At 39.5% G+C, this 26,327-nt stretch overlaps 1 protein-coding gene across 1 annotated transcript in view; it reads right to left on the reverse strand.

The window, feature by feature from the left end:
• Nucleotides 1-1,290: 1,290 nt before the first annotated feature.
• LOC117522379 (zonadhesin-like) overlaps nucleotides 1,291-26,327 on the reverse strand; it is a 42,328-nt gene continuing 17,291 nt past the window's right edge. Inside the window, exons 12-29 of the mRNA XM_034183770.1 lie at nucleotides 26,182-26,241; nucleotides 23,538-23,675; nucleotides 17,893-18,149; nucleotides 17,669-17,753; nucleotides 17,450-17,521; nucleotides 17,227-17,361; nucleotides 16,796-17,052; nucleotides 16,572-16,656; nucleotides 16,085-16,480; nucleotides 13,784-13,918; nucleotides 13,413-13,669; nucleotides 13,186-13,270; nucleotides 12,521-13,090; nucleotides 10,220-10,428; nucleotides 7,531-7,687; nucleotides 7,057-7,421; nucleotides 3,801-3,930; nucleotides 1,291-3,651 (exon numbers count right to left, since the gene is read on the reverse strand). Of these exons, the coding sequence (XP_034039661.1) occupies nucleotides 3,503-3,651; nucleotides 3,801-3,930; nucleotides 7,057-7,421; nucleotides 7,531-7,687; nucleotides 10,220-10,428; nucleotides 12,521-13,090; nucleotides 13,186-13,270; nucleotides 13,413-13,669; nucleotides 13,784-13,918; nucleotides 16,085-16,480; nucleotides 16,572-16,656; nucleotides 16,796-17,052; nucleotides 17,227-17,361; nucleotides 17,450-17,521; nucleotides 17,669-17,753; nucleotides 17,893-18,149; nucleotides 23,538-23,675; nucleotides 26,182-26,241 (3,542 nt within the window). The 3' untranslated portion in view covers nucleotides 1,291-3,502. The remainder of the gene's footprint in view (nucleotides 3,652-3,800; nucleotides 3,931-7,056; nucleotides 7,422-7,530; nucleotides 7,688-10,219; nucleotides 10,429-12,520; nucleotides 13,091-13,185; nucleotides 13,271-13,412; nucleotides 13,670-13,783; nucleotides 13,919-16,084; nucleotides 16,481-16,571; nucleotides 16,657-16,795; nucleotides 17,053-17,226; nucleotides 17,362-17,449; nucleotides 17,522-17,668; nucleotides 17,754-17,892; nucleotides 18,150-23,537; nucleotides 23,676-26,181; nucleotides 26,242-26,327) is intronic.

Consider the following 26,327-nt stretch of genomic DNA (forward strand, 5'->3'; position numbering starts at 1 on the left):
TTATGGGATTTACAGAAAGTGTCCAATAATTTCTTAAGCAAATTTGGGCAGGTGCATAAATTAGGGCACCCCAACACAAAAAAATACATCAATATTTAGTAGATCCTCCTTTTGCATAAATAACAGCCTACAAACACTTCCTATAGCTTCCAAAGAGGATCTGGATTTTGGTTGAAAGTATTTTGGACCATAAATACTAGAAAGCTCATTTCACTTCTCAAATATCAATGTGTTTCTCTGCTATATGATATATTTAACTGAAATTTCTAATCCAAACAACCAATGTTTTATAAAGGAAAATCCCGAAAATTATCAGGGGTGCCCAAACTTTTGCATACAACTGTAAGTATTCACAGCCTTTGCCATGAAGCTCAAAATTGATCTCAGGTGCATCCTGTTTCCACTGATCATCCATGAGATGTTTCTACAGATAAACTGCAGTCCACCTGGGGTAAATTCAGTTGATTGGACATGATTTGGAAAGGCACACACCTGTAAACATATAAAGTTCCACAGTTGACAGTGCATGTCAGAGCACAAACCAAGCATGAAGTCAAAGGAATTGTTTGTAGACCTTCAAGACAGGACTGTCTCAAGGCACAAGTGTGAGGAAGGGTACAGAAACATTTCTGCTGCTTTGAAGGTCCCAATGAGCACAGTGGCCTCCATCATCCGTAAATGGAAGAAGTTCAGATCCACCAGGCCTCTTTCCAGAGCTGACCACCTGTCTATATTGAGCAATCGGGGGGAAGAGCTCCAGAGCACTCTTGACCTCACACTGGGGCGATGGTTGATCTTTCAGCAGAACAATGACCCTAAGTAGACAGCCAAAATATCCAAGGAGTGGTTTCAGGACAACTCTGTGAGTGTCCTTAAGTGGCCCAGCCAGAGCCCAGACCTAAATCCAACTGAACATCTTTGGAGAGATCTGAAAATGGCTGTGCACCAACATTCCCCATCCAACCTGATGGACCTTGAGAGGTACTGCAAAGAGGAATGGGCAAAACTGCTCAAAGATAGGTGCACCAAGCTTGTGGCATCATATTCAAGAAGACTTGAGGCTGTAATTGCTGTCAAAGGTGCATCAACAAAGTAATGAGAAAAGGGTGTGAATACTTGTGTACATGTGGTTTCTTAGTTTTTTTCATTCATAATAAATTTGCAAAAACAAAAATACAAGAAAAAAACAAAAACGTTTGTCATGTTGTCATTATGGGGTGTTGTGAGTAGAATTTTGAGGGGAAAAAAGAATTGACTCCATTTTGGAATAAGGCTGTAACATAAATCATGGAAAAAGTGAAGCACAGTGAATACTTTCCAGATGCACTGTACATACACTACCAGTCAAACATTTGGACAGACCTTCCCATTGAATTGAATGTGAAAGTGCGTCCAAACTTTTGACTGGTACTGTACAAGTGTGATATACAGAAAATAAATCAAACAAAAGAATATATTCCATGCCATTTAATGGATGTAAAATTTTATTGCCAGATGTAAATAAACATTCTTTGGTAATTAAAGCTTTCTAAACGTGGTTGTGTGAGAGCATACAGCGAAGAACATAACCTTTAAATGTCAGGTTTCATGGTGTGGAATGAACAGCATGCTGGATACAAGATGCAGACTCATGGACTCGGGAGGTGGAGTAATAAAAAAGGCTTTATCTTGAAAAAACAGGCACAGGTACGGTACACAGGTAATTTAGTCAGCGTGGCAAAGGTAATCGGCAGATGTGAGACTGAGGTATGGTCAAAAACAAGCTGGATTCAGAGGCACGGCGTAACACCGTTATCAGAGCTAAGGCAAAATCAGGGTCAAATTAACAAGCAGGGCCATTTACAGCTGAACAGATGATCAAGGACAAACTAGAGCAAGGGAAGAGGCTTGAACGACGAAGCATAAGATCAGTGGACTGGCAAAGAACAAGGAAACATGCAAGGCTTAAATAACAAGACGTGATTAAGGCAATGAGATACAGGTGTGTGAGAAAGTTCAGGAAGGGGCATGGAAGAAAGAGACAAAGATGAAGCGAACAGGTGCAAGAGAGTGCAAATGAATAAACACTAAGCAGACCGAAATAGAGGCATGGAAGAAAGAGACAAAGATGGGGCGTGCCAGTGCAAGAGAGTGCAGTAAAGTAAACACGAAGCAGACAGAAATAAACTGGGAGGTGAGTCGCAATCATAATGCCAAAAATCCACACATGAAAGGAACAAAGAAACAAAACCAGGAAAACAAAGGTGAGAACAGAAAAGAGATCAACAAGAAAATTAAAGGCTGGGTCTGAAACTAGAACAGAACTAACATGTGGCAAAAGTGTAACAAACAGATAATACAACCAATGACTAGAGTGGAAAAAATGGAAATTAAAACCAGTGACTAAAATAATCATAAACTGAAAATCAAAGCCAGAGGATCTGTCAAGTATGTCCCTGTCTGGTCCCATGTCCTCCACTGCTTTGGTCTTTTTCACTTTCTGTCTACGTCTGCTTTACACTTTGATCCTCTGTTTTTGTTTTTCAGTTTAGGATTACTTTAGTCACTGGTTTTATTTTGCATTTTACTACTAGAGTCACTGCTTGTAATTTCTGTTATTTTTTGCTTTTGTTACATATTAGTTTCAGCCCCTGCCTTTAATTGTCATGTTGATCACTTTCCAGTTCTCACCTTTGTTTTTCTTGGTTTTGTTTCTTTGCTCCTTCCATGTGTAAATTCTTTTGCACAATATTTAGGATTCACCTTTCAGTTTATTTCTGTCTGCTTAGTGTTCACTCTACTGCACTCTCTGGCACCTGCTCACCTCATCTTTGTTTCCTCCCTCGACGCCGCCATTTCTGTCTGCTTTGCTTTTTGTCAGACTGCACTCTCTTGCTCTCATCATCGTCTCTGCTCCCCACACCTGTGCCTTGTTTGCTGTGATTGCGCCTCTGTTATTTAAGCCTTGTGTGTGTGGTTCTCCTTGTTAGTTTGTTGTTTCTTTAAACCTCGTCCAAGCCTTTTGTCATAGTCCTGATTGCCTTGCTGATTTTTTTTGACTTTGCTTTGTGTTCTTGATCACGGTTTTGTGTAACCCTTTGAACTCTGTGTTACTGTGTTTTGGACCTCAGTTCCTTTTGGACACACCTCAGCTTTGCCCCAGCCTGATACCTCTGCCACGCTGACTGCTACTCTGTGTACCGAACAACTGTCTGCTTATGAGATAAAGCCTTTTTGATCAATTCTACAATTCTGTGTGTGAGTCTGAATTTGTGTCCCCACCCTCTCTGAGCCACGTGGCCTTACAGCATGACATGGTTGAAGTAATGAAAGCAGAAGAATTAAACACAGACATAAATGACTCCACTGGCTACAGATTAATTCTGTCAAGTTTTGTCATAAAACTCCAGAGTTGATCATTGCCATGTCATGAGCAGCCATTAAACATCTTTTTTGTACTTTTTGATAAAACCATTAGTACTTTTTAATGTCTGCAATTTTTGCATCAGCCTGAATTCTGCGGTTACTTAGTCACTCTCCAGCTCTCCCCAAATTCTTGAGGTGTTGTGGCCATTGTACCATCTGGCTTCATCATGTCATTTTTTGACAAAGTGTCAAAGTTACCACAAAGACCCTCCACCTTCATTTGATATGTATCCGGTAGTTTGATCACTGCAGGAAGAAAACCAACAATATAACTTTGTTCTACTGTAACCTGTATTCATTCGTGGTCATTTGAATGAAATGTCAGAATGATTTCAGAATTGTTGCAACTATGTTTGTATGGTTAGTGTTGTGTTTAGTGAGAAAAATGATATTACCTGCTGAGTTGCGTCCGTTAAATTTGACTTTGAGCCCGAAGTCTGTTTTCAGATATATGCGAGAGCGATGCCTCCAGATCTTTAGACCAGTGGTTGGTGAGACTGGAGGATCAGTGCTTTTTCCATCCACCTAGAGAAACAGAGGATTAATCAGGTTTGAATTTTATTGCAGCAGATGGGCAGAATAATTGTGCATTTTGTTGACGAAAGCATGACATGTGGTCGATCTAACTAGCTATCTAGCTATAATACCTTTGGATCTATATATATATATATATATATACACAATGTATGTGTGTGTGTGTGTGTGTGTGTGTGTGTATAGAGCCAAAGGCACTCCAAATAAAACTGGATATTGGACCATCATGAATTTTCAATATGTCACCCATGGCAGACAATTTTCAAATAAAACTGAAAAATGCTCCAATCATATTGAAAAATATATCATGTCATTTGTCTAAGCATAACAATTCTAATAAGGTATATTTTGGACTAGCTATGACTGAATGTTATGGGGTAAAAATTGCAAAAAACGTGACAAAGGTTAGTTTTCGTTTAGTCAAAAAGTTTCTCCAATCTTGGTGCAAAAATGATGCAAATTATTGGTTGGGCTAATAGAATTAATAAATGGAATAGTTTTAACTGTGTTGAATGTTTGGTCTCCAAAGTAAAAGTCAAACAAGTTTGACATCCATTGGATTCTATGACATGTGACATATGTTATTCAGTAATATGATAACTAAGCATGACACTTGTGCAAACTATTCCTTTTTAAAACCATATTAACTAAATTAATAATTTGCATTACCTTTTACCAAAACTGGAGCAACTTTAACATTTGACCTCTGTACAAACTGAAATTGACCTTTTGTTGTTTTTACCCCATAAATCTATAAGATCAGAGAGTCCAAACAATACCTTTTTGGAATTATGTTCACAGAAATGTGGTATATTGTTCAGTACATGTGGAGCATTTTTCAACTTTCATTTTGAAAATATTCGCCATGCCAACCATGAATAAATAAAATTCATAATGGCTCAATATCCATTTTTTTTTTGTAATATGTTTGGCTACATCAGTGACACATTTGGTACTTTTATCACCAAATGCACCATTCTTGTGAAAAAATGATTATGCAGCCCCACTATTTAATTTGATTTAATCAGAAATGTCTACTTGTCAGTGATATAAAAATATGTGTCCTGTAGCAAGGACATGTTTTCACACACATTTATAGGTAAGTTTGATTATTTACCAGGATTGCTGTAAAGCTCCCCCCCCCCCTTTTTTTTAAAGTATGGACTAGCAATCTTGGTGGAATAATATTTAAATCAATTTAATTTTGGTAACGATCCTGGAATCCAGCAATTTAACACTTTTTTGCACTGTGAGGTGTTTTTAGCCAAAAACTCATGAACTTATGTATTCTTAAAAAACAGAAATCCTATATTTATTTAATGTAGTTATGACAACTGGTTCTACAAAACTTGTTTAAATGATAAAAGCAAATTGTAACAAACTATTATCCTCCTCACCACTGTGCGAGCAGGGTTCTCCTGTGTGTGCATGAACAGAATAACTAACAAATAAATAGAAAATAATGACTGGATGGGTACAGTATGCATCAAAAGTTGGTGGGAATATTAACTGGGTTAGTGTCTCCAAATTATTAAATTTTGTAACACATTGGTTCAAGGTCAAGCAAAACAGCACCTTGGGCTGCAGGCTTGATCAAAATCTCATATTGATCAGTAAAATATTTGTGATCCACTGGTATAAGTGACTTTGTGATAAAGTTTCAAAGAAGTCATAATATCAAGTCACAGATAGTTAAATTAAGGCCTAGTTCAAAAATAATGAAGCCAAAGTGTGACATAACCATCAAAATTTAAACGTGTTCTTTTTTGTGAAATGTTATCATTTTAGGTATGGTTATATAGCAGAGTTTCAATATGTCTATTGGTCTCGGTTCAGTCATTACTAGAAATTATCAGTGCATATACAGTATACTATAATGTGCTAGCAGGGGTAGGCAACCTGTTCCAGAAAGAGCCATGAGGGTGCAGGTTTTCTTTGCAGCCACTGACTCCACCAGGTGATTTCACTGATTAACTGATTCCATCTGCTCAAAGTGATATTAATCAGTAAAATCACCTGGTGGAGTCAGCGGCTGCAAAGAAAACCTGCACCCTCATGGCTCTTTCTGGAACAGGTTGCCTACCCTGTGCTAGAGTGTAACGCTTGCGACAACAGTTGGAGGTATCTTCTTTAGTCTGCAGAGGCCTGAAACAAAGAAATTCTGTCCATTAGTTCCTGGTATTATTGAACAAGTAATATAGTTATTCTATTGAAGCAGAGTAGGAGATATAGCTAAGGTTTTGACACAAATAAATCAAGGACTTATTCTCAGTGTTACGCTTGCGACAGTTTTACCTTGCTTTAGAAACATAATGTTTTTTCTAGGAAATGACATTTCTACCTTTACAAAAATGTATTACTGTGTGTTAGTATGAAGCACAAACTGACAAAATACAAGGTTATTTCTTTAAGATTCAACTTTAAGTGATAATGCAAAATATCAATGTCACACAATTGATGAAAAAAGTGCTATTTTTGGGGTAAATTTCGGGCATATCTCTGGAACCGTGTGGAATTTTTCCATGAAATTTTCAGTACCTGTCAATGAGACTATAGGCAACTCACAGATAAATCTGGATGGTGCTAAATAAAATAATGGCTTGTTCATGACAAATGTAATGCAAATCAGCAGTTAGGCTTCATTATTTTTGAACTAGGCCTTAACAAACCACCTTTTCTCTCTGTGTGCAGGGTATGCATCAGCCCTCTCATATTGTACAGTATTTGTGTTTTCTTAATTTTAAGTGTTGTGGAACCGGCCAACCACTGCACTTTTCTGAGGTCTGGACATGTAGCTCATAGAAGAATGTCAATTAACATTTAATGTGTCTATAATACACTTTGACATATATGGCTGTCATTTATTAACTTTTCATTTTTCATTCTCTGTCTCTCAAATGTACGCAGAAATCACATGTAAAGTATCAACTGGAACACAGCATATGAAAAGGACGTAATTTGGCACATATGTAGGACATCTCATGCATCAACGTGGTAACAATTCATGTAACTTTTGAATGGAAGCATGTTGGTTATTTTCCTCACAGGGCACAAATATTAGCGAGCGAGTTGAAATACAATGAACTGACGTGGAGAAAGAACGGAGTTAAGACTTACAACGAGCTGTCGATTGGGCCTGAATTCCACAGTATGATTATACACTTTGATCTTGAGAGCTCTTAATCTCTGGCTTTCTTCTTGCTCATTGTTGTCATTGTCGTCATCCTCCTTATCTTCATCATCTTCATCATCATCCTCCTTATCTTCATCATCTTCATCTTCTTTCGAGTGACTTTGATTTTCTTCGCTGCTGCTGTCACCACCAAACATGTAGGTGTTGTTGACTTCGATGTAGACATGTGGCAGGTTATTGGGCAAGTTGTTTGTCTGGACCAGCAAATACGTGTGGTCACCCTCAAAGTCATACTTCTTTTTATCAAACGTGTTGTACTCTGACTTTTTCGTAATGCACTTGCTGAAGCCTGTGAAGCAACATGAAGAGAAGATTTATGAATTTAGTGAAGGTATTCAGCGTCATCAGCGTGAACCATCTGAGATCCATCAGAGTGGCGCGATGACGTTAATGCCTACCTGTTTTTGAGCAGGCATAATGCCCATCACTCGTTGGAAAGCAGACAGCATTGTTTGGACAGCCTTTTTGGTCATCACAGTCAATCATCCCTCTGCTAAGCCGCTTCTTGCATATGCATTTTTGAGTGCAGTGTTCGGTGTACCACACTTCACTGAACTAAAAAATGAGAGCAGAATACACACTCGTCATATATCAGGTACATATGTCTGTTTTCAGCTCCGATAAACTTTAACCATAATTCAGCAACAACTTCTTGCGCATATTTGATTTTTCAAGCATTTAATTTGTTAAATTAATTTGGTCACTTCAAGGCAGATATAAGTCACAAACTGTAGTCTGTATAGAACAAGTGAAACAAAAGCAATCAGAGATTTCTGACATCCGCCAATCCAGATCCAGATCACTTCCAAAATTCAGTGGAGGTTCCATGCCCTGATATCAATCTGTGGTACAAAGTTGGTGAGAATCCGTGAAGTAGTTTTGAAGTAATCCTTCAAAGTCTATATAAAGGGAAATCTTGATCCAGAATCCAGATCTGGATCACCTCCAAAATTTAATGGTCTTCCATGCCGTAATATCTATTTGTGGTACAAATTGGTGAGAATCCATGGAGTAGTTTTGAAGAAATTATTCAAAGCCTTTTATAAAGGGAAATCTTGATTCTGGATCCAGATCACCTCCAAAATTCAGTGGAGTTTTTCATGCCCTAATATCTATCTGTGGTGCAAATGTGGTGAGAATCCATGAAGTAGTTTTGAAGAAATTCTTCTGGCTTTAAGAAACACTATAAGAAATCAAGAAAAAAAGATTGTGGCAGTCAGTAACGGTTACTTTTTTAGACCAAGCAGAGGAAAAAAATATGGAATCACTCAATTCTGAGGAAAAAATTATGGAATCACCCTGTAAATTTTCATCCCCCAAATTAACACCTGCATCAAATCAGATCTGCTCATTGACATTGACCCTATGCCATGACATTGACCCTATGTGTCTTTTTGCAGTTTTTGCTCTATGGCAAGATGCATTATCATCTTGAAAAATGATTTCATCATCCCCAAACATCCTTTCAATTGTCCAAAATATCAACATCTTTTGCAACATTGCGTGATGATTTACTCTCTTTTAAGAGTTTGATAATCCTCTCCTTTGTTTCAATTGACATCTCTCGTGTTGGAGCCATGATTCATGTCAGTCCACTTGGTGCAACAGCTCTCCAAGGTGTGTTCACTCCTTTTTAGATGCAGACTAACGAGCAGATCTGATATGATGCAGGTGTTAGTTTTGGGGATGAAAATTTACAGGGTGATTCCATAATTTTTTCCTCAGAATTGAGTGATTCCATATTTTTTTTCCTCTGCTTGGTCTAAAAAAGTAAAAAAGTAACCGTTACTGATGATGTTGGTTGGTCACAGTCAGCAGTGTCTAAACTCTGGACCAAATACAAACAACATGGGAAGGTTGTTAAAGGCAAACATACTGGTAGACCAAGGAAGACAAAGCGTCAAGACAGAAAACTTAAAGCAATATGTCTCAAAAATCGAAAAATGTACAACAAAACAAATGAGGAACAAATGGGAGGAAATGGGAGGAAACTGGAGTCAACGTCTGTGACCAAACTGTAAGAAACCGCCTAAAGGAAATGGGATTTACATACAGAAAAGCTAAACGAAAGGCATCATTAACACCTAAACAGAAAAAAAAGGTTACAATGGGCTAAGGAAAAGCAATTGTGGACTGTGGATGACAGGATGAAAGTCATATTCAGTGATGAATCTCGAATCTGCATTGGGCAAGGTGATGATGCTGGAACTTTTGTTTGGTGCCTTTCTAATGAGATTTATAAAGATGACTGCCTGAAGAGAACATGTAAATTTCCACAGTCATTGATGATATGGGGCTGCATGTCAGGTAAAGGCACTGGGGAGATGGCTGTCATTACATCATCAATAAATGCAGAAGTTTATGTTGATATTTTGGACAATTGAAAGGATGTTTGGGGATGATGAAATAATTTTTCAAGATAATGCATCTTGCCATAGAGCAAAAACTGCAAAAACATTCCTTGCAAAAAGACACATAAGGGTCAATGTCATGGCATAGGGTCAGTGTCAATGAGCAGATCTGATTTGATGCAGGTGTTAATTTGGGGGATGAAAATTTACAGGGTGATTCCATAATTTTTTCCTCAGAATTGAGTGATTCCATATTTTTTTCCTCTGCTTGGTCTAAAAAAGTAACCGTTACTGACTGCCACAATCTTTTTTTCTTGATTTCTTATAGTGTTTCTTAAAGCCAGAAAGTTGCCATTTGAAATGACTTTAGTTTTGTGTCATGTCTGTGATCTGCTTTTTTCTACAAAATTAAACAACTGAATGAACATCCTCTGAGGCCGGTGATTCCATAATTTTTGCCAGGGGTTGTACATCTTAACAATGATGATCAATGAAACAATCAGATGTCCAACAAAACTAAAAGCAATATTGAAGGCAGGGCAGTAAAGTAGATTGAGGTGGTTTGGGAAAGTCGATGACGATCAGTCTCTTCAAGCTCACCTTTACTTGAGTGCTTTTTTTTTAGTAACTTTTTTTGTTGAACTGCATTATGTTTGCAGCAATCAATGCTTAATAAAAGTGACTCCAGCATAAAACATGTTTAATGTGACTGGGGCCAACAATGATGTTATCTTACCTGATATATATTGCCATTCTCATCTCTGCAGCCACACTGTTGGACAGGCACACAGCGCCTCAATTTCAACACAAAGCCGTCATTGCAGGTACATCCCTTTACACAGGTGTCACTGTTATTGCAGCCAGGTTGGCCATGCAGGAACTTACAGGTTGGTGCACAGGAAGGTATACATGTGGTGTAATGACTATTCTCTCGGCAGGATGGTACTAGGGAGAAAGAGAGAAATATACAAAAGCAAAAAATGAGACATGGGAATATTTACGGACGCCAACTTCTGTGTATCCAGCCATCCTATTAGAGGTGGGCGGATCGATCCTAATATCGATAATATTGATACCAACGCTGGTATTGATATTGAACGATCCTCGTGTAAAAAGATCGATACTCAAGCTTTTTTTCTCTCCTGCACGCACTGACTGCTGCGCACGCAGATTCATCAAAGTCTACTCTCTGTAAGAGCAGCGCTGCGCTGTGTCACACAACACGGAGCAGCGCACCCTTGTATTGTGGTTTGTCAGCCCTCTACCTCAGGAAATTTTGTTTTAAGTTGTGTTGAGTGATACTTTTTAAACAAAAATGTTGATTGTGATAATAAAGTATTTTGTTGTCACGTACAATGTTTGGCGAAATTCTATCCTAGGTCTTTTGGATCGATATCGGCGATACTGGGCCTGTATTTACTTGGTATCAGATCAAAACCAAAGTTCCCGGTATCGCCCACCTCTACATCCTATATTATATAATAGCTGAGTGGATCCTTGTCATTTGATTGGTGGTTTGTATGTCACGTGACATGGATTATTCATACCACTTACACACACACAAATCAAATCCACTTGGCTATAAGCCGTCTGGAGGGATGAAAAGCTGTAATGATGAAAAGCTGAAAAGCTGGACAAATATCTTTTTCGCTGGTCTGAGGAAGCACAGTCTTTTTTTTTTTTTTTTTTTTTTTTGGAAGTACACGAAGCTAGTGCACATCATCACGGACTACATTGTCCCAATTTTGGACTCGTATTTAAAGTTCGTGTTGGACTATTAAGCACCAGTGGAACACCGAAATGTAAGTCCCTTTTCTGTTGTTTAAGGCAAATAAAATATCAAATGACAAGGATTTATTTTAGCCTTTATATAAAAAAAAAAAATAATGAATGTTTTTACATTCTTTCAATGGAATGAATATTTTGAAATGTTTGTACCATTGAACTTATAAACATGAATTATTTGTATAATATTCTATACTATCTGGTGGCAAGAATTACAACCGAGTTAAGATGCGATGAGAACATGAAGGGCACTCAGAGTAGAGAGTTCACCAATGGACAAAATACATGTCTATTTATTTACAGAACTTAAATAAATGGAGGAGCCCCCCCCCCCCCCCCCCCCCCAATAAATAAATAAACAAAATAATTATAAGCCAGAACAAATGCAGATGTTTCCATACAGGTGCACCACATAGTTTAGGGAAGGAGGGGCCACTGCACAGTTTGATGAGTTTGAAAATGATATTAATCATATGGTATGATATCTGCATTCCTTAGCTCTCAACCGGGGAGATTTTGGGGTGACGTGTTAGACAGCACTCTCCACAAATTGAGGGAATGTCTTTTGGAAGAATGTTGTTTTATCCTTCCAGGAGAATTTCAGAGGCTTGAAGAATCAATGCCAAGGTCTACTGAGGCTCTTCTGGCAGCTTACGGTGGACTAACAATTTACTTTAAGAGCTTTGACAGGGAGGTGATGGTCTAGTGGTTAAGCGCTGGGCTGCAGACCAGAGAATCCTCAGTTCAAAACCCGGCCAGACCAGAAAATCACTAAGGTCCCTTGGGCAAGGTCCTTAATCCCCTAGTTGCTCCCAGTGTGTACTGAAGGCCTTGCATGGCAGCACCCTGACATCAGTGTGAATAGGTGAATGTGAGACATCATCGTAAAGCGCTTTGAGATTCTGATGCAGATGGAAAAGAGCTATATAAATGCAGTCCATTCATGCTGGTTTTTCCTTTGTCACTCATGTGTAGGTTGGTGTGTAGTGGTGGTGGTTTGTGAGTTGTGAGAGCTGTTGTAATTTGAGGTATAGCTTTTGTTGATGAATGGGTTCTCAAGGTTACAGTTTTTGTTGTATTTACTCTAAAAGACATAGGTTTGGTCGACTTGTAGTAGTTGATTTCAATGTTGTTGTTGTTTGTGGCAATGTTGGAAGATTTGTTGTACTTGGAGGTTATGGTGTAAAAACTGTAAGCTTGGGTCTACTGGTTGTTGATGGTTGCAGTGCCTTTCTTGTAGCTTTTGATTTACCTGCCGTTGTCGGGTTTGACTTGTTCGTGGTTGGAGGTTGCGGTCTAATGGTGGTTTGGGAGTGATCTGTAGGTGGCATTGGTCTTGTTGTTGATGGCAACTGTGGTCGTGTTGTTGGGGCAACAGGTTTTGTGGTAGTTAGTTCATCAGGGCTTGAGGTTTGTGACGTTTCAGTTGTTGGTACTTCTGTGGCGGGTTGTATAGTGAGATGACTTGTGGTTGGAGGTTGTAGTCTAGAAGAGGTTTGGGGGTGATCTCTAGGTGGTACTGATCTTGTTGTTGGTAACTCTGGTTGCGTTGTTGGGGCAACAGGATTAGTGGTGGTCGTTTCATCAGGAGTTGAGGTTTGTGAAGTTTCAGCGGTTGATGAGCCTTCTGTCATGGTTTGTGTTGTAAAATAACTTGTGGTTGGAATTTTTGTGGTCAGAGTTGCTGTAATGATAGTTGTTGATGTGGCCCGTGTTGATGTTACAGGTTGTGCTGAAGTTGAACTGTTCCCTGGAGTAATCTCAGGCCCTTCTGTTGTAAATGGGTGCAGTGATGTGGAAGCAGTAGTTGTCTTCACTGGCTCTGCAACAACGGTTTACAACAAAGACAGTTAGCTCATTTTTTGTCAAGATGGGGATATGTTCTCTCTTTTTTGTTCATAAAATATGTCGGCTTACCTCCACAATTCCCATGATGAAGTAATACATCATCTATAGCCACATCGGACTGATCATTGGAGCCTCTTCGTCCCTCAAAAATGATCTAAAATTAAATGTACTTGTTAACACAACCTATATAATGATGTTTTTTCTGACTTCTTTCTTACTCTTTAATGGACAATCAAAGGATTACACCAGGTGTAAAACAGGCATCAGATGATATGAAGCTTCAGTAGACAACTTACCTGAAAAGCCCCGGTCGTCATGAAGTATACCTGAGCAAGGTGCCACATATTTCCTTGATCATTCATCTTCCACCAAATCGCATTAGCCTTGTTGTCTTGAAGCAAGTAAACACGGAGGCCCATTGTATCAGCTGAGCCGTACATGTGGTACCAGAACTGCAGACACTGAGGACCAGAATTGCGACACTCAGAACTGATGAGATGAGCCGTATCTCCGTGTGTCACATGGCTGGCCTCAATGTAAAGGTAGTGACCACCTGGAAAGATAAAATTATGAAACATGCACTTTGACAGTTTTTTTTTTTTCATTCATCAGTATATTTTCTTTGTTTCCAGTGTTAACATATTACAAAGAGCAAAGACTAAATTACCACCACTGTGGTCAGCAGAGGGTCCAGTCATCAGTGTGGGGGTGGAGCCATTCCACCACGTCCAATCAAAAGCATCAGGGAGCATTTGATTCCAGCTACAGAGGTTCCTGTCAAAGCTACAGTCGACATCACAAGCTACAAAGGGAACATTTGCCAAAATTATGATCTTTCCATGAACAACTTCCAAATCACATGCAGAATCGGTGATGACTGATTAAGAGCTACGTATAATTAAGAATGTCCCAATCTAATTGGATCCATTCAGTGTCATTCTGATCGAATCATTATTCTGATTGATTGATATCTGTTCAATTAATCCTGATTAAACCACATGCATGCATTCCCTCTCATTCACTTTATAAGTGCTGTGGTAGCGTACTGAACAGAGTCCTGGGTTCAGCTTCACGACAGAGTCATGGTGCATGTTTTAAAAACAACTTAACACCATCTTTAAATAGGTAACAAACCTATTTTATTTACACAGATCATCAAAAGTGCACGTCAGTCTCTCTCTTTGAGAGTGGAATGGTAACAGGCGGTGCTGAGAGCTGCCACGCCAAGAGCTTCAAAAACACATTTCACATTGCTTCAAATATACAGCAAGTGCATTTCTGATGGACGGTGAATGTAATATGACCTTAGCAATTTAAACAAAAAATGAACATGTTTTTTTAATGTGTTTTTCCTTCTGTTTACAGAGACAATACAGATGCATAGCCAGAGAGGTGAATCGAAAAGCCTTTCCTTTGCCCTTGTTAGGGTAAAGGTCCACTTTAACATATATTAGTAGTAGTAGTATTTCAAACACCTAAAACATCATTCAATCACTATTACTCTTGAGTGCCCTAGTTTTACTACTACAATTGGAAGTAGAAGTGATTAGACAAATGGAAAAAATCTGTTTACATCCTTATTTTATAAAAAATAAATTAATTAATGCTTTAAGAAGCCACTTGAATTGAAAGTGTGTTTTGTTAATGCATGGTAGATCTGTTAAAGTGACAAGCAAATACAATGGATTGAGTTTCATGTGTTTGCATCCTACTCTGTGCAAGTGGAATATCGAGGAAAATACAAATACTGGACTGAGACTCAGTCTCTACAATATTAAATGTCTTGGATCGAGATCCGTAGTTAAAAAAAACAAACAAAAAAACCCTGATCGGGACATTCTTAAGTATAATGGTTAATTTCTCGACAGTAAACAAAGAGGTTTTAGTGTGACTGATGCCCAAACATGTCACAGTACATATAAATTCAGTATCTGGTTATTTTATGCCTCTGGTTTGATTGCATTCTTGTATGATAATGCATAGTGTATGAGGGACTACTAAATAGTTTGAATATTGAAATGACACTCATATGATATGACCTCTGCAGTCTCCAGATTTAAATTCAATTAAACACCTGTGGGAGATTTTGTAACAATGTGTTAGACAATGTTCTCTACCCCTATCAGTAAAACACCAAATGAGGGAAGATCTTTGAGAGGAATGTTATTCCATCCTTCAGCAAAGTTTGAGAGACTTTCAGGATCAATGTCAAGGTACCCTGTAAAGGTGCACTGACACTTGATGCACACACTTGCACATACGTCGTTGTGACAGTCCCACCCGCTGTGTTCCCAGCTGGACACCGTGCTTTGTTCCACCGACTGCCACGCGCTGAACGCTTGACACTGCGTATATAAAATAATTATTTTGCAGTGGATTAATCAGTTTCTCTACAAGTTGGCTGCTGAAAACAGCTCTAATTGCTTTTTGAATCACAGAGGGCCGCTCCAGCAGCAGCCGTTTGCAAGCACGTGCATGCTGAGTGAGCTGGAGAAAGCATTTGGTGCCCTCTAAAAAGGTAGTTATTTGTCATGTTTACATTGTCATGGCTTGGTAAAACAGTTGCATGTTCTTTCCTTCTTGTGTGCAGCTGTAAAAGTATATTTATGATAGATTTCATATAACATCTCATTATAATTCTTCAGATGAGCTGCACGTTGTATTGGTGTGTGTGAAAGATTTTTTTTGAACATTTCAAAATTCTCTTTGCACAATTGCACGCGCTGGCACCTCTCTCACGTTCAGTCTGCACCCGTTAAAGACAAGTTTACTCTCTTGCATGACACAGGTCGTGCAAGTGTCAGCACACCTTTACTTTATGTCAGTTTTGACTTGAATTAGTCATTCTTCCATAGGTCAGTGTGTAGCTATGATGGTTATGAGTGTGATGCAGCTGTGTGTGTAGGTTGGGGTATTGCTGTTGTGGTTTGAGGTCTAGCGTTATTGTTTGTTGTAGGTTGTGGTTTACCTGCTGTAGTAGGGTTTGGTTCACTTGTGGTTGGAGGTTGTGGTCTAGCTGTGCCATGGGAGTGATTTGTGGGTGGCACTCGTGTTGTTGTTGTTGATGGTAACTGTGGTTGTGTTGTTGGGGCAACAGGGTTTGTGCTGGTCAGTTCATCAGGAGTTGAAGTGTGTGATGTTTCAGCTGTTGCTGGGGCTTCTGTAGTGATTTGTGTAGTAAAATGACTTGTGGTTGGAGTTATTGTAGATGGGATTTCTGTAATCATAGATGTTGATGTGTGCTGTTCAGAAGAAGCTGATGTCAGTGGTTGTGCTGAAGCTGAACTGTTTCCTGGGCTAATCTCAGGACCTTCTGATGTAAATGGGTGCAGTGATGTGGAAGCAGGAGTTGTCTTGAGTGGCTCTGCAACAGTTCAAAATAAAGATAACTACAATAACTTTATTTTGTGAAAATATTTTCCTTCTTTTTCTTTATAAAATATGAGTCAGAATACCTCCACAATGCCCATGATGAAGTGATACATCATCTATAGCAACATCAGATTGCTCATTGGAGCCTCTGCGTCCCTCAAAAATGATCTAAAATGAAATACATAATTTAATATGACGTATGTGTTTTTTTAATCAATTTTTTTTAATAGACAAGGTTTACACCAAGGCTAAAAATAAGGTTTGCAAGCAGGCATCAGATGATATGAAGCTTCTGTGTATAACTTACCTGAAAAGCCTGAGTAGTCGTGAATTCAACCTGAGCCTGATGCCACATATTTCCTTGGTCATTCTTCTTCTGCCAAATCACTGTAGCCATTTTGCCTTGAACCAAGTAAACATGGAGGCCCATTGTATCAGCTGAGCCATACATGTGGTACCAGAACTGCAGACACTGAGGACCGGAGTCGGAACACGGAGAACTGATGAGACGAGCCGTGTCTCTGTGTGTCACATGGCTGGCCTCAATGTAAAGGTAGTGACCACCTGGAAAGATAAAATTATGAAACATGAAACTTTGACACGTTGTTTTTTCTTTCTCCAACATATTTTAATCTGAGTTGACACCGTGTAGCTCAGTGTTAACAGTCAATATGCTTTCTTTGTGTCCAACTTGTGTAGGTTAACTTTCATGATACTACGAAGAGCAAACGATATTACCACCACTGTGGTCAGCAGAGGGTCCAGTCATCTGTGTGGGGGTGGAGCCACTCCACCACGTCCAATTAAAAGCATCAGTGACCATTTGGTTCCAACCACAGAGGTTTCTGTCAAAGCTACAGTCGGCATCACAAACTACAAAAATAAAATTTCAAAAAAATTAGGGTCTTTCCATTAACACCTTTGAATAATAAAGCAGTATTTGAACTTCCTGTGCACTGACCTTGTTTTGAGGGAAGGACTTCTGATGTTGTGGGGGGAAGTTCACTTCCACTGACCACTCCAGAGCCACTGCCTAAATCATGTGATAATGTACTTCGGTTTAAACATGACACATCAGGCATTGCATTCATTTCATATGAGAATGTATTCATATATGTAGACATATTTATGACAGATGATCTTGAATCACAGAGAAATTTAGCTTTGTTGTCAGTTGTACCTGAGCAATACCCGAAGTGGATTGACACATCATCAATGGCCACGTCTGACTGAGGATTGGAGCCTCGAATTGCCTCCACTATGATCTGAATTAGAGGAGATAAAATATAAATGTTCACTCTATAGAAAAAGAATGTTGCTGCTTTCCTTTTCCTTTTCAGGAAAGCAGCAATAATAAAGGAAATATGGTTCATATAATAGCCCATGATGCCTTTGTAAACATACTTGAAATGGGCCTGAGAATCTGATATCAATGTTTGCCTGAAGCCATGCAGGTCCCTTGTTGTTCCTCTCGGACCAGATCTTGATGGCTGTATTATTTTGAAGCAGGTAGATGTTAAGTGCCATTGCTGTCGCTGAACCGCTCATATGGTACCAGAATTTCAGGCAGAGTGGTCCACTGTTATGGCACCGAGGGCTCAATAGATGGGCTGAGTCTCCGTGAGTGACACTGTCACCCTCAATGTACATGTAGAAGCCAGCTGACAAACATTCATGAAGATTTAAGCCATAAATGCAAACAGATACAACTTAGAGTGACAAAACACAGAATAAGGTGGGACTTTATGCTTCACCTCCAGTTGTGTGGTCTTGATTTAGCCCAGTTCCTTTTGTTGGGGTGGGGCCTGAATGTCTTGTCCAATCAAAACTGTCCTGTATCAGCTGCTCCCACCCACACAGATCACTGTCAAAGTTGCAGTTCAAGGCACAGACTGTGAAAAAGCACATGGATTCAATGTGTAAATGACAACAATATGCAGCTCATACAGTCTGAGATCATAAAACTTTACCCGAGGCCATCAAATATGGCCATTGGATAATGTGAAAACTTTGCGTCTGTCCGTCTACCAATTACTGCCAGAGTCTTCAAATTCACAGGGAATGTTCTTGGGACACAGATCTTGGACAAGTTCAGAGATGGCTAACCGTGACCTATTTTAAGAGGTGGAAATAAATCACATTCTTTTTCATTCTGTTCCCTTTTTTTTTTTTTTTTTTAGGGTCTGGGGTGACAGCCAGTCAGTAGAGCAGCACCATGACATCAGTGGCTGGTCAAGCTAGCTGCAAACTCCATTTAGTTTGTGTGTCAATGTCATGTCTTTGTCAAATATTATATAAAAGATATCAAGAAATAAACACTTCTAAAACTGAAACCTCTATTTTTGCAACCTGATAACACCTATGGAGTGATTTACAAGACATTTCGTGGACATCAGTGTGCACACTAATGTCCACTTACTCAAAGCTAACTTCCGCTCTTGTCAAATGCTCATGTGTACACACATGCATTCCCTCCTGCAGATTCTATCTATCTATCTCATTTGCACTGGGATACCAATTATACATCTGCAAATTCTAAGGAAGACAATGCTGATACGGCCGAGTGTATTTTAGCATTGCTTTATATTTCAGACTATAAGTTACACAGCAGTATTCATCATAGCTGTTCAAAAATATATCAGGAAGAGAGACAGTGAGAGAAAGAGAAACGATATACGAGGTCTGTGATGAAAAAAGCGGTCCTTTTTATTATTTTCAAAAAATAAATGGATTTAATTCATATGTTTTTACGTCAGACATGCTTGAACCCTCGTGCGCATGCGTGAGTTTTTTCACGCGTGTCGGTGACGTCATTCGCCTGTGGGCAGGCCTTGAGTGAGGAGTGCTCCACCCCGCCTGTCGGAATCTCTTTGTCTGAATAGCCGCTGTGGACGGCGCGCGTTGCTTTATCAACATTTTTTCTGGACCTGTGAGGAATATCCGAGTGGACACTATTCTAGAAATTAAGCTGGTTTTCGGTGAAAAGTTTAACGGCTGATGAGAGATTATGGGGTGTTTCTGTCGCTGTAAGGACTTCCCACAGAGCAGGACGTCGTGCAGCGCTTCCAGGCGCCGTCGTCGGCCTGTTTCGACTTGAAAACATCCTAATTTAAGGCTTAATTCACCCAGGACGTCGTGAGAGAACAGAGAAGATTCAGAAGAGGCCGGCAGGAGGACTTTATGCGGACATTCCACTGTTTAAGGACATTTTTTAATGAAAGACGTGCGCGCAAATTCGCCGAGTCGTTTCCGTGATGACTCGGCGAATCTGTGTGCGCCGCGACAGGAAAAACACCTCCGTGTTAGAAACCTTAACGGGCAAGTTGGAACATGCCCAAGCTGGTAGCGCCAAATCACAACAAACAGTTGCCCCAAGGCGCTTTATATTGTAAGGCAAGGCCATACAATAATTATGTAAAACCCCAACGGTCAAAACGACCCCCTGTGAGCAAGCACTTGGCTACAGTGGGAAGGAAAAACTCCTGTAGACCAGTAGATGGCAGTGTTCTATTTATTTTGACCCCCGGTTATGTCAGATGATTGTCAAATCAACTTTTTTGCTTTGCAAATGGCTTTTTTTTTTTTTTTACAAATGAAGTTTAAAAACAAAACAACTTTAAAATAATAATAATAATAATAATAATAATAATAATAATAATAATAATAATAAGAACATTATTACAAGACAGCTCTGCAGTGTTTGCACAGGCACAGTGCAAATGATTGGATGCTGCTTGTAGCTTTCAGCAGCAGGATAACCTCACGACGGCCGACCACAATAATATATCAAACAGGTTTGATTCTCATTCGACCATATGATCGGCGATCGGGAGGTGGTCGTCAGATGTTGACTGCAGCTTGATACTCCATGAACACTATACGATGCAGGATGCACGATTAACCTGAAACTTGGTCCAAAAAATTTCTGCATGAAAAATCATCTTGCACACTGTAAAGCACGTTTTACAACATCAAATGAATGTTGTAAAGAGAGAATGTGGAGAGAATGTGCGCAAACATGCGCACATTCTCTCCACATGCAAAAAATTTTGCGATGACACTTCCAGGGCTCCGTAAAAATGCCTGTTTTTACAAATAAAAAAATGGAATATTTTACAAAAGCACATTTAAACACCAACACACGACAGACGTCACATTAACGTGTTGGTTTACACAATGAATGACTGAACCAATCAGTGTTTAGCAGAGGCACGTTTACCCAGAATCCTTTGCGATCTGTCTCTTTGTTACAAAACGTCAGAATTAGTGCATTATTCAACATTAAAAGATATATGTTATATTTTAACTTTGTACAAATGACAGAATTGACATTAATGGAGTTATTCTATCGGTATTAATGTTATTTATAAATCAACACCATAACTCAATATGACTTTATTTTTCAAGACCTCCGCATGACCGGAGCTTTGTCATTGATAGAGAACTGGCTTTATGGCTGTTCTCAGGGTCCCTCTGTGTTGGGAGGGCTGTATTAAACAAGAGTTTCCAGCAGGGGCAGACTGTTGAAAGAAAAGTGTGGTTTTATTGTTTGGGTCTGTTGTTATTTTTAATATTATATAAAAGTTGTAAATGTGCCAGAGATAATATTGGAATTTATCTATCGGTTATCTGTAACTTCCGATACATTTTTGGGTGGTTTATTGTTTTATCTTTATCGAAGATAACTTTTCAGTTATCTGATTATCTGTTATCGAAGTTAATTTTTTGGTTATCTCTGCCCACCACTGCCTGTTATGCGCAACAACACGGAACACTATTCTTGACCGTGCGTAATGGTTCCTGATAATTCTCCAGCAACACGTGCCATTAATCGTAATGTGTGGTAACAGGTTGCAGCAGTTCCTGAGGACACCTGACGCCTCTGCCCTGAATAATCACATTCGTGATTAGCGGCCAAGAATGTGTACTTTGTGGCATTCGTGACTTGTCGTCATTATGTGTAAACGCAGCATAAACGCAGCATTACCAGAACAGGGTCCATGATAAAGCTTCACATCATCAATGGCCACATCAGATTCATCATTGGATCCTCTGCGGCCTTCAACGATGATCTGAATGTGGATGAATAAGTCATTATTGTACTTTTCCCATAGTGACAGATGATCTGAGTGCCTGGTGTAGGATAAGTCACCTGAAAAGGTCCTGCTGTCATGAATTCAACCTGAGCCTGATGCCACATATTTCCTTGATCATTCCTCTTACGCCAAATTGCTGTAGCATTTTTGTCTTGAAGCAAGTAAACATGGAGGCCCATTGTATCAGCTGAGCCGTACATGTGGTACCAGAACTGCAGACACTGAAGACCGAAGTCAGGACACTCAGAACTCATAAGACGAGCCGTGTCTCCGTGTGTCACATGGCTGGCCTCAATGTAAAGGTAGTGACCTCCTGGAAAGATAAAATGAATAAAAATACACTTTGACAGGTTCTTTTATCTTTCATCAATATATTTGTTTCCAAATGATGTAGGTTAACTTTCAAGATATTACTAACAAACATTCCATTACCACCACTGTGGTCAGCAGAGGGTCCAGTCATCAGTGTGGGGGTGGAGCCATTCCACCAAGTCCAATCAAAAGCATCAGTAACCATTTGGCTCCAACTACAGAGGTTTCTGTCAAAACTGCAGTCCGCATCACAAACTGTAAAGAGATAATCTGTGAAAAGTGCCATCGACAACTTCCCCCAAAATATCATCAGTCCTTACCTTCAGTTCTGTTTTTGTGTTCTAGAATAATTTTATTGACCCAATAATGGTTAATTTGTAAACAGGGCAAACATTACTATCAGTTCCTGTTTTATTTTGACAGCTCATTACTCCTGTTTTACCAGCTTGACGCTGCCATCCATCACCCACTTCTCTGTCAAAGCCATGTGTAAGTTTGATATTTCCTGGTTCATTTGCTCAAGAAATTCTGTTCTCGACCAGTTACGTTTGTTTCCCTCTTTGTTGTTTCAGATTGAACTCGTTGTTGCAATATTACATAATTTCTCTCTTGGTGTTCACATGGATATTTGTGTGGGTTAATTTCTGTCACTCTACGTCCCTGGTTTGATTCATTTAATGTGCACTCAGACTGGGTTTGGCTGTGTTGCTGGTTGTATTTGATTTATTTGCATTCATTGTGTTTGTTTCTTTCCTGGTTTGATACCAGCTGATGTCGTTGCCTCGGTTGAATACTTGTCTTACATTATCTTACACATCCTTTAATTATCTCTGTGTTGATAGTGGTGTGTTTGGTTCTGTCTTTGGATTTTTGAGACAGCAGCTGACATAGAAAGTCTACACACTTGCCTGGATTCCCAGAGAGAAATTCTGCAATTTTGCCGGGATGCTTGGGTCCACTAAACAAATTACCTAAACAACAAGATTGCATGCTTAGATCTTTGAATGTGGTTACAACTCAAAATTAACAAATGTCAAAACAAATTAAGTTGTGCTTGCGGTAAGGCTGTGTTGTCATCAGTCTTACTTGAGCATAAGCCATTGTGGATGGACATGTCATCTACTGCCACATCTGATTCAGAGTTGGAGCCCCGAATTCCCTCCATTATAATCTGAAATGTTGGTATGAAAGTAGTCTTCGTTACACCGAATAAGATCATCAATATTTGCAAGAAAACTGCAATAATTAAACAGTTTACTGTCGTTTTATTTACTTATGGCAGACCTACTTGGAATGGACCAAAGACTCCAATATCGATATTTGCTTGAAGCCACTCAGGTCCCTGACTGTTTGTCTTGGACCAGATCTTGGTGACTGTTTTATTTTCGAGCAAGTAGATATTCAGAGCCATGGCTGTTGCTGAGCCGCTCATATGGTACCAGAATTTCAGGCAAAATGGGCCAACTGTCTGGCATGGTAAACTCAGCAGACGGGCCGAGTCTCCGTGGCTAACATCATCACTCTCAATGTACAAGTAGAATCCATCTAGAGAAACAATCATCAAAAATGATCTGTCAGCAAAAACCACGAAAACAGCCACAAACACAGAGCACCACAACAGTTTAGATGGTGTGACCTTACTTCCAGTAGTGTGGTCTTGGTTTGGCCCAGTTGCGCTTGATGGGGTGGAGCCTGAATATCTTGTCCAATCAAAACTGTCCTGAATGAGCTGCTCCCACCCACAGAGATTCTCATCAAAGTTGCAGCTCAAAGGACAGACTGTGAACAAGCACATGATGTAATGGAAACATGTACCTTGACTTGATGATTTAAGAAAGAAACAATGCTGTGGAATGTGTTATCAAATGAAGTTGGTCAGTTGAGTATCATGAGAGTTTAAAGACAGACTTCAGTTTTTTTTTGTTCTGCCTCTAATCAAAAATAGTCATCATTTTTTGTGTTTCTGATTTCAATTTGTACTTTACATATCTCCTATATTTTTTTAATCATTGTGAATTATATAGTTGGTTTATTGTCATTTTTGTATTTTATTTTGTGCAATACTTTGTATGTATAACTGAAAGTGCTATATAAAGTATTATTATTGCCGTTTTAATGTTATTGGATGCAAGAAGCATCTTACTATTACAGCTCTAACCATCCATCCCATCCATTTTCTACACCTGCTTATTCCAATTAAGGGTCATGCTGGAGTTGGATCCTGTCCCAGCAGTGATAGGGCAGCAGGCAAGGTACACCCTGGACAAGTTGCCAGCCTATCGGAGGGCCACAAATAGACAAAGACATACATGGACAATTTAAAGTTTTCAATTCAGCGACAGTGGATCTGGAAAGTATTCCCAATGCTTCACTTCTTCCACATTTGGGTATGTTACAGCCTTATTCCAAAATGGATGAAATTTGTTTTTCCCTCAAAATTGTACAAACAATATGCCATCATGTCAATGTGATTTGTTTTTTAGATTTGTCTAAATTTATATTAAAAAAACAACCAAAACAAAAACTAAGAAATCACATGTACATACATATTCACAGTTTTTGCCATGAAGCTCAAAATTGAGCTCAGGTGCATCCTGTTTCCACGGATCATCCTTGAGATGTTTCTACAAGTACAGATAATTGGAGTCCACCTGGGGTAAATTCAGTTGACTGGATATCATTTGGAAAGACACACATCTGTCTACATATAAGGTCCCACAGTTGACAGTCCATGTCAGAGCACAAACTAAGGATGACGTTAAAGGAATTTTATGTTGACCTCTGAGACAGGATTATCACAAGGCACAAATCTGAGGAAGGGTACAGAAACATTTCTGCTGCTTTGATGGCCCCAACGAGCACAGTGGCCTCCATCATCAGTAAATGGAAGAAGTTCAGCTCCACCAGGACTCTTCATAGAGCTGACCGCCCATCTAAGCTGGGCGATCATATAGGAAGGACCTTAGTCAGGGAGGTGACCAAGAACCCAATGGTCACTCTGTCAGAGCTCCAGCATTCATCTGTAGTGAGAGGGAAAACCTTCCAGAAGGACAAACATGTCTGCAGCAAACCACCAATCAGGCCTGTATTACCTGTATTACTAAAGAGTGGCCAGACAGAAGCCACTCTTTAGTGAAAGACACATGGCAGCCCACCTGGAGTTTGCCAAAAGGCACCTGAAGATTCTAAGACCATGAGAAATAAAATTCTCTGGTCTGAGACAAAGATTGAACTCTTTGATGTGAATACCAGGCATCATGTTTGGAGGAAACCAGGCACCATCCCTACAGTGAAGCATGGTGGTGGCAGCATCATGCTGTGGGGATGTTTTTCAGCGGCAGGAACTGGGAGACTAGTCATGATTGAGGGAAAGATGAATGAATGCAGCAATGTACAGAGACATCCTGGATGAAAACCTGCTCCAGAGCGCTCCTGACCTCAGACTGGGGCTATGATTCATCTTTCAGCAGGATAATGACCCTATGCATACGGCCAAGATATCAAAGGAGTGGCTTCAGGACAACTCTATGAAAGTCCTTGAGTAGCCAGAGCCCAGAGATGAATCTGATTTGACATCTCTGGAGAGATCTGAAATTGGCTGTGCACTGACACTCCCCATCCAGCCTGATGGAGCTTGAGAGGTGCTGCTAAGAGGCAAATGACATTAGAGGCTGCTAATGGCAAAACCACCAAAAGACAGGTGTGCCAACCTTGTGGCATCATATTCAAGAAGACTTGAGGCTGTAATTGCTGCCAAAGATGCATCAACAAAGTTTTGAGCTAAGGGTGTGAATACTTATGTACAGGTGATTTCCTAGTTTAGAATTTTTAATAAATTTGCAAAAAAAAAAAAAAAAAAAAAGTTTCATGTTATTATGGGGTGTTATGAGTAGAATTTTGCAGAAAAAATTGAGTTTAGTCTATTTTTGGAATAAGGCTGTAACATAATAAAATGTGAAAAAAGTGAATTGCTGTGAATACTTTCCAGATGCACGTCTTTGGATGTTGGAGGAAGCCGGAGCACCTGGAGGGAGCCCATGCAAACAAGCAAACTCCACACAAAAAGGCCCTAGGTGGGAAGTGATCCCACAACCTTCTTAGTGTGAGGCAACAGTGCTAACCACTAAGCCACCATGCTGCCTATTTTGACCCAACGTGAAACAAATATAGTTGCAAAATATACAAATATATTTGAATGGATTTATAAACAACATATTCAACATATTGTACTTCTTTAGCCTTTCAAGAAATTTTCTCAAACAAACAAACAAAAAAATACTCTTACCATTTGGATCTGGTATTTGAGTGGTGGAAGTTGTTGTAGGTGGAGTAGTTGGTAGATTTGCTGAAACAAGAGGCAAAAACCAAACAAAAACACCCAAATGAGAAATCATTGGGGCAATTTGTTTTCATCAACTGTGAAGCCAACTT

The sequence above is a fragment of the Thalassophryne amazonica genome, chromosome 12 (genome assembly GCF_902500255.1).
Source record: "Thalassophryne amazonica chromosome 12, fThaAma1.1, whole genome shotgun sequence".
Taxonomy (NCBI): Eukaryota; Metazoa; Chordata; class Actinopteri; order Batrachoidiformes; family Batrachoididae; genus Thalassophryne; species Thalassophryne amazonica.